The sequence below is a fragment of the Panthera pardus genome, unplaced genomic scaffold (assembly GCF_024362965.1).
Source record: "Panthera pardus isolate Hobbes unplaced genomic scaffold, ASM2436296v1 HiC_scaffold_8, whole genome shotgun sequence".
In the NCBI taxonomy this organism is placed as follows: Eukaryota; Metazoa; Chordata; class Mammalia; order Carnivora; family Felidae; genus Panthera; species Panthera pardus.
The window spans coordinates 15,533,040-15,545,546 of record NW_026527013.1 but is presented as its reverse complement, the minus strand read 5'-3'; the positions used below and the strand labels follow the sequence as shown (position 1 = coordinate 15,545,546).

Sequence of the window (12,507 nt, the reverse complement as noted above, 5' to 3'; positions counted from 1 at the left end):
CCCGTGACTCTTCATGAACCCCAAGCGGGGCAGATACAAAGAAAACCACATCTAAGCAGGTCCAACTCAAACCACTGAAATACAGGGTTAAAGAGAAAATCTCGTTTTTAAGTTTATTTATTTACTCTGAGAGAGAGGGAGAGAGAGAGAGAGACTCCCTAGCAGGTTCTGCACTGAATGTGTGGAGCTCGACGTGGGGATCGAACTCAAGAACCGTGGGATCATGTCCTGAGCTGAAACCAAGAGTCAGACGCTTAACGGACTGAGCCACCCAGGCGCCCCAGGGTTAAAGAGAAAATCTAAAAAAATAGCCAAAGGCCAAAGGGCATCTTCAGCGGGACAACAAAAAGAACGGTGACTGATTTTCCTCAGAAACAAAGAACCAGAAGTCAACGGAATATGGCGCCTAAAATGCTGAAGGGAAAATGTGTCAACCCAGAAGTCTCTAGTGAAAAGTACAGGGAAAACATTTTCTTCACACAAAAGCGGAGAAAACCTGAGAATTTACTGCCAGTAGAACCACGATAAGAAACACTAAAGAAAATGCTTTAAGGCTAAAGGGAAATTGTCTCAGATGAAAGGTCAGATCTGCAGGAAGAATCGAGAACACCAGAATTGGTATGTGTTTGGGTAAAAATAAAAGACAATTTTTTCTTAGAAAAAAATATTCTTTGGGGCCCCTGGGTGGCTCAGTCGGTTAAGTGTCCGACTTCAGCTCAGGTCATGATCTCATGGTCTGTGGGTTTGAGCCCCGCGTCGGGCTCTGTGTTGACAGTTTAGAGCCTGGAGCCTGCTTCGGATTCTGTGTCTTTCTCTCTCTCTCTGTTCCTCCCCCGCTCGTCCTCTCCCTCTCTCTCTCTCTCTCTCTCAAAAGCAAATAAACATTAAAATAACCATTAAAAAATACAAAGAAATATAATAGATGTAGAACCTATTTGATGCTCATGATGACTGGGTAAACCATTCTGGGCAGACCATTACCATCCAATTTAAGGAAGACAAAGATACTCAGGCTTGGAGAGTCTAAAGCTTTGCCCAAGGTCGCCAGGTAGGAGAAAGGTGCCCCAAAACTCAACCCAAGCTTTTAGACCCTCCAAGCCTCTTCCATCGTTCCAAGAGTCAAGAAACTTTCTCTGTACAGTGCCAGACAATAGATATTTTAGGTTCCGTGAGCCACAGAGTTTCTCCCACAGCTTCTCAACTCTGTGCAAAAGCAGCCACAGATAAACATATAGGCGATTAAGCATGGCAGTGTTCCAATAAAACTTTATCTATAAAAACAGGTGGTGGGCCAGCTTTGGCCAATGGGCCATAGTTGGGCAATCTCTGCATTCTTCCACCATCCAGTGGTCTTTAGTTCTGGCCCACAGAGGATCATTCTGATCCACAGCTAGGGTCTGGAACCGCCGACATAGCCAATGGGTCGTATTTGAGCCCATACGGTTGTCCCCAACCCTCTCCCCTTCCTGACTCTCTTGGGTTCTGGCCCCAGCATTAGGGTAAGTAGAACACTTCGTTCCTTTTCATTCCTGCCTCAGGGGAGATATCCAAGCAAAGGCCAGGGACTTCTGGGCCCTCATTTCTGCACCGTGTTACGCTCCCTCAGCCTTCCTTCTTTCTAGACTTAAAATAAACCCATAGTGCTTCCTCTGGCGGCTTTCCCCACGTGGCCTTTTGCTTTGAAGCTGCCTCCCCCGCAGGCTTCCAGCCCTTGGGATCAGCCTGGTTCTTGCCTATCCAGACTTAAAACACACACCAACTATATTTGCAACATATAGGCCGCTGCGCTCCACCAATACCGTGGGACTAACCCCCCATACCCATCCTGTGGCGGCCCAGGCACAAGGGGCCAGAACCAAAGCCTCAGCGGAGACGCTGCGGGAAATCCACTTGCTAGGCTGCCAAGAAATCCCCAGGCTGTCATCGAGGGCCGCACGTGGGTTTTCAGTTCACAAAACATCCCCAGGCTATTTTCAACAGTTTTCCCTCCCAGGGCGCCCATCTCACCTACCAGCTGGCGACGCCGGGTCAGTTTGGTAATTAAGGACACAAAAGTCTTGGCTGTGTTGTAGCCAGCATGCTCAAGGTCAAAGAGCCCGCGGAGGGCCTGAGTCAGAACGCAGAGCTGTACTGCACCCCCAAGCCTCACCCAGAAGTCTGTAAACCACTTCTCCGCCCTTGGAATCACATCAGCACTTTGGACCAATGTTGAAGGTCAGTGTTTGAGCTCATTCTGACCTGATGCTGAGGACACCGAAGCGGAGAGGCACTGTAGGAAAGAATTTGCTTAGGGGCTGAGGAGCAAATCCACTGATCACCTCTGTCACATATTTATATGAATGAGAAAAACTGCCTACTCTGGGCAGTTATAGTCCTGTGGGCACAAGGCTTGTCCCCACTGACGAGGTATCTTTGTGCAGTGTGCAACCTATACAACCATACCTGTAACCTTACAGAAGAGGCAGCCTAGGCATTTTAAACTCTTTCCACTCTCCTGGGGGGTGGGGGGAGGGAAGCAGGCACCTTTGTGGCTTGTCTATAGGAGCATGCCGCCCCCCAAATGCACGGATTGTTAGGACATTACCAAACTGCCCACAGAAGCCTCTCCATGGGCCGTGCAGGCTGAGACACTCTTGCGAACCACTTTAGCAATCATACCCCGGTGGAACGGACATGTTGCCAGGAACGTGGGGAGCAGGGAGGGGAAGGGAGCTAGTGTGTGCTAAGCACTTACTGTATACCAGAGCGCATTCATTCCCTGCCTCAGCCTGGTGGTACCCTGTGGAAAGGGAAAAGTTGTGAGGAGGTAGATGGTACCCGATGCCACGCTGGGTGGGTCACGACTGGCTCGTTTTGGTTTTGGTATCTGGTGTTACACGTTTTCAAAAACGGAAACATCTGAGGAAACAGATTCAGAAAAGGCACACGTACGGAGCGCACAACACAATCAACTCACATAAAGTCTGCAGTCAGCACCCAGATCATGAAACAGAACTCAATAGCACCCACCTACGGCCACTTACTAGCTGGTGATCTCGGGTTCCCTGACACCTCCCAGCCTCAGTCTGCTCGTCTGTGACGTGGGGTCCTGCTTGTTAAGCCCCCCACAGTGTGAGGATTAAATGCGATCAAGCGTATCACCGTAAGGGTACTTGGCTAAGCTCCGAGCCTTTTTATACACACCAGAATCTTCACGACGATGCCAAGGTTGGAACTGTCACCGCATTGGCACAGGCGAGGAAACGGAGCCTCGGGAAGGTTAAGTAACCTGCCAAGTTCTCAGGGTCAGGCAATGGCAGAGCTGGGACTCTGACCAAGGGGTCTTGTCTCACCTGCCAGCCCGTTTGTCGAGCTCCGTGTCTGGCACGAAGTCAATGGTCAATCTGCAGCGGCCACTAGGAATGGTGTCCTGATTACGGTTACTGTGCTCTTATTACCAACACGGACGCCTCCCACCCCAGGCGGGTGCGGTCGGAGGAGGGAAGCCTGTGCCATTGGATGTCTCGGGTTGACGGGGTCCCACCTGAACACTGGTGCGGATGGGGGACCTTCACGCGTAATGGTCCACTGTGGCAGCCGCCTCAGGCACCTCCTTGACCGAAAGCTGTGACTCTGATCCATTGTCAAGACTAAACTGCCCTCCCCACAGCCCCCTCGTCACGTGGCTGTGAAGTCTGCCCTCTGTCAGGCAAAGATAAATGGCCTTATGTGTTTCGTGTGTGTGCTATATGTATGGGGTGTGTGTGTGTGTGTGTGTGTGTGTGTGTGTGTGTGTGTAGGTGGGGCGAGGTGTGCAAATCTCCAGGACCAGAAAACAACGACACATTCAGGGATGTGTCACATTTCCACTCTGAATGAACAAATGTGACCCTTCAGAAGCAGGAATCTGAAGAATTTCCCGGGTTTCCTGCAGGGCACCTGGAAAGCCTGCCTTTCTCTACCTTTCAAAATGTCCCACATCCTTCGGGGTGCCTGGGTGGCTCAGTCGGTTAAGCGGCCGACTTCGGCTCAGGTCATGATCTCGCGGTCCGTGAGTTCGAGCCCCGCGTCGGGCTCTGCGCTGACAGCTTGGAGCCTGGAGCCTGCTTCAGATTCTGTGTCTCCCTCTCTCTCTGCCCCTCCCCCACTTGTTCTCTCTCTCTCTCTCTCTCTCTCTCTCTCTCTCTCAAATATAAATAAACATTAAAAAAACAAAAATCAAAAATGTCCCACATCCTCCAAACACTCACAGGGGAGGCTTGGGGACCAATCAACCAACCTTTACAGTCATTTACGAGATGGCACAGGCAGGTTGCAATTTCATGCATTTCCGTGGAGTGAGGCCCCGACAGAGGGCAGAGCGGGCATCGGCTGGGCAGGGGAGGAGCGGGTCTGTGACTACAAGCAGTTTTGGAGCCACGGCTAGCAGCTCTCACGGATTTAGAAGGTAAACAGTGGTCACTCAGGACATGCCTGTGAGTACACGGGGTAGCAGACGGGGAAGATCTCGAAGATGCACACTGATGACCGAGAGTTTGGACGTGAAGACGGTGGCGGGGGCAGCTGGCTGCCTCCACACACAGGTTCCCCTTCCCTCGTGCAGAGTTATGGCCAGGAAGGGGCTGCAGCTGGGACCATGCTCCCAAGATCCCCTGAGGCCAGGTGACTGCATTCTGGCCAGGAGAGAGAGGCCAGAAGAGAAGTATGCCCCTTCCAGACCTGGCACGTAAAAATCTCCTGGGGAGGGGCGCGCCCGGGTGGCTCAGTCGGTTAAGCACCTGACTTTGGCTCATCTGACTCTTGATTTGGGTCCTGATCTCCCGGTTCGTGACTTCGAGCCCCGAGTCGGGCTCTGTGCTGACCGTGCAGAGCCTGCTTGGGATTCTCTCTATGCCTCTCCCTCTGCCCCTCCCCCCCACACTCTGTCTCTCTCTCTCAAAATAAATAAATAAATGTAAACCACAACAAAAACCCTTCCTGTGAAACGCCAAACATCTGTCTCCTCATCTGCAGGCTGGATGTCAACGTCCAGAGCAACCTTGAAAGCCAGGAGTTGAACAGGACGGAGCCAGCATCGACCTAGGTCTCTCTGTCAAGCTGGAACGGAACGGAACAGAATGGAACAGAACTTCCTCCCCTGCTCTTTCTCCGGAGGATTAGATTTATGGGAATGAGGAATAAGGAGGTTTGCTGGGAGACCACGGGGGTTTAGGTGTCACAGTTACATTATCAGTTAGCTGACAACTAAAATGTTTCATTGCTAAAGATGAATGGCAAGACAATCGAGATACTAACGGCCGGTCAAGGTACTTGTGCACCATGAAGGTGTTGCAGGTAATAATGAAGTAACTGGTAGCTAAGTGGTCTAGTACATTCTCCAAGAGGGGAACTGAGAGATTTACCATATTCACGAAGATGTCCGCACAGTGTCCATTATACCCTCCCCAGACTTCCCCTCAGCTTCCGGTCCGAGGAAGGGGAATCCCTCCCCAGGACGCCGTTCTCTCTGGGTTCTGCAGGCAGCTCGTGAGGGTGCAGCTGCAGGGGTGAGGTGGGTGAGTTCTCCTCTGCATGGGGCCAGGCCGGCCAAGCTCAGTACTCCCAGATGAGGTTCTTCTGTCGTGCGTGGAAAGGATGACCAGGGGAAGGCACTGTCCTCGGCTGCCATGAGGGCTGCCCAGGCCAAGTCTCCTCATCTCCGTCCGTGAGATTTTCCCAGCAGTATGTGGCGTTGAGCCAAGCTGGCTCCCTGACTTCTAGGTCCCAGTGATGGCGCCCCAAGGAGGCTCTGTCTGTCTCCCAGAGGTGATGGCCCCCTGGGACTGGTCAGTCCCAGGCTCAGAGAGAGAGCCCAGACCTCACCCAGGTGTGCACCCGCAGCAAACTGACCTTCCTAGACACAGATCAGGACGTGCGGGTTTGGTAGGTTCTAGGGTGCTTGGGGGACAACTGGAGAGAAAACAGAAACCCGGACCGTCTTGGAAAATCCAGGAAGCGCGTGGGCCGTTGGGAAGCGATTTGGTGGAAGAGGGTCAGAACCACAGCTCTGCCGTGTGCTCTGCGTAGAACGAGCAAGGCCCCTTCTGTGGTGAAGCACTTAGAACAGCGCCTGACACGTGATTAGTTCCCAGTACAAGGTAAACATTATTGGTGCTGAAATCGAGGGATCACAGGCCGTGGGTCCCACGCACTGGGCGTCTGGCACAGGCAACGCTCTTCCGGAGGCCGAACAAGAACTGAAATTCAAGTTCAGGGCTTGAGGCTGGGGGAGGTGAGTCATCAGTGTTGGGTCGCGGGCCAGCTGGGTGACTTCAGCAGGCCCGGCCACCACCTCCCGCCCAGGGCCTCACCATCCCTGCGCCCCTCCCTCCTGCGGGCCGGTCCAGAGACGGGGGAGACCGGGTCGATCCTTCCGGATGACTTTGGCCCCACCCTTGGATCTGGGGTCTCTGGCCCCCAGGACTGGCCTTTCCCCTTCCCGCCAGCACCAGCACTGCCCACCCACCCACCCTCGGGGGGCTCCCCGCTTGCTCACTGCCGGTCATCCCAGATTCCAATCTCCAGACTCACTGGCTTGGATGAGAGCCTTTGGCCGCCCACCCTCGGAGGGTCGGACAGGGACCCAGCCCACGAAACAGATGTTTTCTGCTCCTTCTTTCCGCTCCTTTGTCTCGCAGGGAGAAAGGGGAGAGCAAACCCTTCCCATTTTGTCTACCCTGCGCCGTCCCTTGACCTTCTAGGGTGCGGTGGGGCTCGTCCATGGGGACGATTTACGTCCTGCGCTGAACTGGCTGCCAGAAGCGTCAGGCTAGTCCTACGAGGGAGGGGCGCGCGCTCTGAGCGGAATGGGCACAGATCGGAGTCTTCACTGCTCACGGTCACGGCCTCGAACAAGTCCCGGCCTGTTGGAGCCACAGTTTTGTCATCAGGGGAAGGGGGATGATAACGCCTTCCGGTTGGTCTTCTCCACGGCCTTGAGGCCGGCAGCACTGCCCCGAGCCGCTTGGCACACTGGCACGAGGCGGGTCAGAGGCCGCTGGGCTTGTTCAGACTCCAGCCCGCATTCCACTCCTCTTGTGTGAGGCCGGCTGCTGTCTAGAGCATGTCCTCACCCACAGACTCGCTGCTTCTCAGGCCTGGACGGTTGCCCCCTCTCCTCGTGGTGGTCCCCTTGGGTGCTCCACCCTGATGAGTCCTCTTCCAGGCTGGCGGGCTGCTCAGCTGTGCCCTTCTCCAGAGATTTCCCTGAGCTGACGGGAGCCCCCCCCCCCCAAATGCCCAGGAAGTTATTTAGCACCCCCCCCCCCCCGCCAACACACAGCCCCCAGAAGTGACCCGCAGCCAGTGACGGACAGATTCAGGCACAAAAGCCCAGCCCCTTCTGCAACGAAGGACAAGTCTGCGGGAGCAAGAGCTCCGGTGCAGAATTCTCCAGATAGAAAGAGCCAAGAACGAGCTGTACCTCCTCCCAAGACATCCCCCTTCTTGCCTCCCAGGCAGGCAGGTTGGTCTGTAGAGAGAGCATGAGCTGGGAACAGAAAGGCAGATGTGGGGCTGACTCCGGCTCTAACAGTCCCTAGTGGGTACGACTTAGGTAGTTCACTGTGCCTTTCTAGGCTTCTTATTTATAGGATGTGGGTTATTATGTCCACACCATGGCTCCCAGGTGGGAATTCCGAATTCCAGAGCACCCGCAAAGCTCCCGGAATGGTGTTTGGGGCACAGCCCTGTAGCCATGGCTGCCCCTTCCCTTCCCTCCCAGGAGGAGATAGGCTGAGGGGGACCGCCGGTGCGGGAGCCATGCCCTAATTCGGCCTTGGTCCGTGGTGGCCAACGCTGGCCCAGCAGGAGTGTTGGAGGCCAGCTGCACGCTGTGGCCTGTCTGTGGGCCCTGGTGGCCTCATAACTCCTCTGCGACTCAGTTCAGGAGCCAAACCGCCTGTAAATGAAAACTTCTGACGCCCAGCTTTTGGTCTGGAGGCCATCTTGTCTGAGCACTGGCCTGCCAAGAGGCCCCCTAGGCCACGGAAGGCCTGCCAGGGTCTCTGGTGGACTTCTCCACGTGGCCCCAGACCTCCTTCATCTGACACCACTGGGCCATTGCTCCCGGCAGCCTCAGGCCACCGATCAGTAAACCCCAAACCAAGGAAGCCGACTCGGTAAGAAAGACGGCTGCTCCACTGAGTCAAGAGGTCCCCCCTAGCAAGTCACAGGCTCCCCTTCCAAGAACTACTATCGAGGAAAAGTTGCAGAGGCTGCTCGTAACCTGCCACTCTGGGCACCACAGGCAGGCCACCCAAATCAGACTTGATCTAAGGGCTGAAGCGAGGCTCACGTGTACGGTCTCCAGCTCTTGGCTTTTTGTCCCTTGCTCTATTCCTTGCCATGTCACAATCCTGTGTGCCTTGGGACAGAAGCGGATGGCCACAGTGGGCCCGAAGAAGGTTGGGAGCTTCCCGGACCCTCGTCAGACTGTGGCCTGAGCTACCACTTAAGGAAAAGAGGGTGTCCAGCCCCAGAGAGGTATCGCTGTCACCCAGATGGAGCTCCAAGAAACTAACCAGCATGCATGGGATCAGGGAAGCAGGTAATATTAAGGTTTCAGGACACGAGGTGAAAATACCATATAAAAGGCTGATTCTGCCAACAGGATTAAAATTCCTTTTACTGAAGAGTTTACTGCTTCAACCTTTTTCCTCAACAGGCCTGGCATGCCTATTTTTTCTAAATGTTCCCTTTTTTTCTGACCAAAGATAATCCCATTCTAGACCATGAGCCTATTCTTAGTCGGGCAAGATTACTCATAACAAGCCGCTCTCATTTATTGAGAGCTTATTATGTGCCGCGTGCTTTACACAATCTCCCTTTGTCCTCATACCCCAAGGCATTATTTTTACTCCTGTTTTATAGTTGAAGAAACAAAGGCTCAGAGACATTCCCATGGCTTGCCTAGATCACTGAGGTGGCAGGTGACCTGGTCGCTGGGACACACAGTCCCAGAACCTTCGTCTGGCTGACTCCGGAGCCCATGCCCTCGGCTGCCACAGCAGTTCATCCGCCGAGAACAGGAGAGTTCCGCGAAGGGAATGTTACCTTCTGTTCTTTTGTCCTCCGTCTGCGAGACGAGAAGGAGCTTCCCACACCTGCCCACGCGGAGTGACTGACTACAAACAGCAACCTTACGGGGGCTGCTTTTTGCTTGGATTCCACATCACACGACAAAGGGCCAATGTCTTCCTAACTGGGGTGCTCCCCAGTGGCAACTAGATACTGTGAGAGGAGGAAAAAAAGAAAGAAAAATCAAGGGGTGGGGGGTAGGCCTTTAGCTCATCCGGATCTTCAAAAATTGTCCATTTTGATATCCCCCCCCCATTAATGAAAAACCCCACAGCCAATACAAGTTAGAAAATGCAAAAAAAAAAAAAAAAAAAGGAAACAGAAGGAAAAAAATTACGTGTAGGACTCTTCAACCAGTGATTTGCGGGCAAATTTCCTTTGGTCTTTGTAAGGGTGGGAATTTAAAAACATCATGGTCAGGAACACACCGCGTAAGTATACTGATTTATTCGTGAGAAAAATTTCATCGTACATGTTTTTTAGAAACATCCTTGGCCTTACGTCCTTTTATAAACCATGCTTTGTCTCCGGCTGCACCCAATTTTCCTTAACCAGCTCCCGGGGGGGGGTGGTGGTCACTTAGGTTGGGACGAAGCATGTCTAAGTCGTTTCTCGGCTCATCTGTTGCTTTAGGTTCTCCAAGATCAATTTCGTTTTCCTTGGCAAATCTAGGTGCCTACCGTAGTGGCACCTGCCGTGGGGCTTCCCAGCACCGCTTTCCTTGTGGACAAACTCTCTTCACTCCGCCCCCTGACAGATAAAACCCTGCCATCGCCCCGTGAGCCTGGCTCTCCCACTGGCTTGGCAACAACTTCTGCCTCCAGCCCCGTGGACCCCACACCGTGCTCTCGGACAGTCAGCCACTACCTGTCCCTGCATCGAGGCAGTTAAGAGAGCCCTGAGAGGCTTCCCCACCCCTCCTCCCTACCCCCAGGGATTAGCCTTTCGTTCCTTTCTTCCTCTATACCAACCATCTCAAGGAGTACCGACGGAGCTCTTGTTTTCAAAAGATTTATCCTCTTGGAGAAAAAGTTCTCCAAAGCCACAGTGGTTAGTGCAGCAGCCCTGAGGCTTTAATGGCCCACTGCTCTGGCCAGATTATGTGCAGGTAAAGGACCTTCCCCCACTACCCATATCTTGTTGTTCAAGGCCACTCAGCTCACTTTGGGGCCAAACAGGACAAGCAACCAAAACCACTCACTCCTCCCTCCCTGGATCAAATAAATATCTTCATCCACTTGCTTATATTTAATCCACAGGTGCTAGTCTGTGGAATGGGGCTGTGTCTACCCAAGTCAGCTCCGGGAACATCTTAAGTACCTGCTGGAGAGTTCTGGCCCCTGCTTCCCCTTCTTTCCCAGCTGTCCTCCTCCAGATGTTTTGGTCCTACACCAAACTCACCCCAGCGAAGCTGAAGATAGGGAGAGGAGGAACTAGTTAAATATTACGGTTCAAACCCACCGACTTAATCCAGTGGTTCTCAGGCTTTGCTGTCCATTAGAATCACCCGTGCAGGAGCACCTGGGTGGCTCCGTCGGTTAAGCCTCCGACTTCGGTTCAGGGCATGATCTCGTGGTTCGTGAGTTCGAGCCCCGCGTCGGGCTCTCTGCTGACATCTCAGAGCCTGGAGCCTGATTCTGTGTCTCCCTCTCTTTCTGACCCTCCCCTGCTCTCTCTCTCGGTCTCAAAAATAAACACTGAAAAGATACATAAAAAAGAATCACCCGTGCAGCTTCTAAAATTCCCTGATGCCCAAGTGCACCTTAGACCACTTAAATCAGAATTTCTGATTTAACGGGGACCAGAAATGGTGTTCAGGTGAGCCACATTCAAGAGCCAGTAACTTTAACGGCTGTTACTCGTATCTCTGAATCAGTGTTGCCAGCCATGTCTGTAAGTCCTATACGTACCTCACTTTAGAACTTTCCATGTGGAGTCAGGCATACGGCCAAGGCTTCCGACGATGATAGAATACCTCAGTCTGTTCCTGATTAACTCCTAGAACTGGAATGCGGTGGCTATTCCAAGACCACACATATGTCCCAAAGTCGCACATGACAAACATTTTATTACGTTAAAAAAAAAAAAGTCATCTGTCAGCTGTTCAACTGCAGGCTACCTCATCTGAGGTTACCTCAGAAAAATGGCATCAGAAAACAAATACAGATTTTCAGGATCACAAAATGGCGAGATTCTGCTCCACTTCCCCATTAAATGTTAATCAGTGGCTTCGGCCACTTCTGCTCAGAGCACCCAACTGCTGACATCACATAGGACCCGGTTATCCTAACGAACCGGCGAGAGGGGTCCGTCCCCAGCCGCCTCCCCGGCTGCCTGAACAAGAAGGCAACACCCAGTGGCTCTGGGCCACTCCTCCGCGGCGAGCTCGCGCTTCTCACGATGGGCTCCGGGGGCCACATCGACGGCGGTGGTGGCATCTGGGGCCCACATGAGCAGACACCGCGCGGGGCCGCGATTGCTTCCATCCGAGGTCCCACCCGGCGTGGTCCCGCCTCACTGCGCAGCAAGTGTCACACCCCGAGAGAGGGTAGGAAGTGGTGCTTCACCCCAGGAGGCGGGGACACCTGTAGAGGGACCCGCCCCGCTTGCCTTCTGGCTCCTAGCAGCTTCTGAAGACCGCAGCGTCCACGCCACAATCTGGGCTTTTGGACACGACCCAAATGCCGTGCGTGGGTCCTCAGTTCGCCCTCCCGTTCCCGGGGTGTGTCGAAGGCCGTGCAGTTTCTGGGGGTCAGAAGCTCCCAGGCTGCTCGAGAGGCACACGTGCGTTCTCACTTCTCTTCTCGCCTTCCTGCAGACACCCGGCCGTACCTCTGGTGGCTTCGCGCGGGGTCAGATGGCTTCCTCCACCTTCAGGGGCTGCCCCACCCCTCCGCCTTCGAGAGTCCTTCTGCTCTGCCCACACCCGTCCCCACCCCTGCACCAGGCCCCGCCACAGAGGCTCGCCACCCGTACCCGTCCGTCAGAGGACAAGGGTGAGCGTTCAAGACATCCGTCGTTTCCCCACCCTGGGCCAGCGCCCCCCTACCCCTACCCCTTCCTCCTCCCTGCCGTCAGTCCTGCACCAGGAAGTTGATGAGGGCCGTTCTGGGGGAGAGGAACGTTTTCTTGATGCTTCGCCCCTGCAAGAGCCTGACACCCAGCTCGCTTTGGAGGACGAGTTCGTGGACTTTGTCCTGGTCCCGCGAGACTCGCTGGGGCACGGGGATTGTGCCGCAGGCTTTGTTGTTGATCTGAGGAGAGAAGCCGAGACAAGCGATGAGGAAAAGTCCTGAGAGTGGCAGGCGCCTTCCCCGAGGAGGGGTGGCGTCCGTGCCCAGCCTCCCAACACACCCAGACGGGCAGGGAGAGGCTGGGGGCCCCCGGCACCTGCGGCCAGTGCACCTGTGC

At 54.1% G+C, this 12,507-nt stretch overlaps 1 protein-coding gene and 1 long non-coding RNA gene across 12 annotated transcripts in view; both read right to left on the bottom strand.

Moving 5' to 3' along the window:
- Window positions 1–8,780: 8,780 nt before the first annotated feature.
- Window positions 8,781–11,429, bottom strand: LOC128775677 (uncharacterized). The gene is made up of 3 exons (XR_008420595.1): window positions 11,007–11,429; window positions 10,417–10,507; window positions 8,781–9,249 (listed from the first exon to the last, which is right to left on the bottom strand). It is a non-coding gene; the product is annotated as an uncharacterized LOC128775677 (long non-coding RNA).
- Window positions 11,430–11,558: 129 nt separating this feature from the next.
- Window positions 11,559–12,507, bottom strand: part of LARS2 (leucyl-tRNA synthetase 2, mitochondrial) — a 188,454-nt gene continuing 187,505 nt past the window's right edge. For 10 of the 11 annotated variants that reach the window (XM_053898226.1, XM_019416523.2, XM_019416527.2 and 7 more), the window contains one exon: window positions 11,559–12,350. In XM_053898226.1, coding sequence (XP_053754201.1) covers window positions 12,148–12,350 — 203 coding nt within the window. In that variant the 3' untranslated portion in view covers window positions 11,559–12,147. The remainder of the gene's footprint in view (window positions 12,351–12,507) is intronic. The other variant, XR_008420593.1, reaches the window with a different exon arrangement.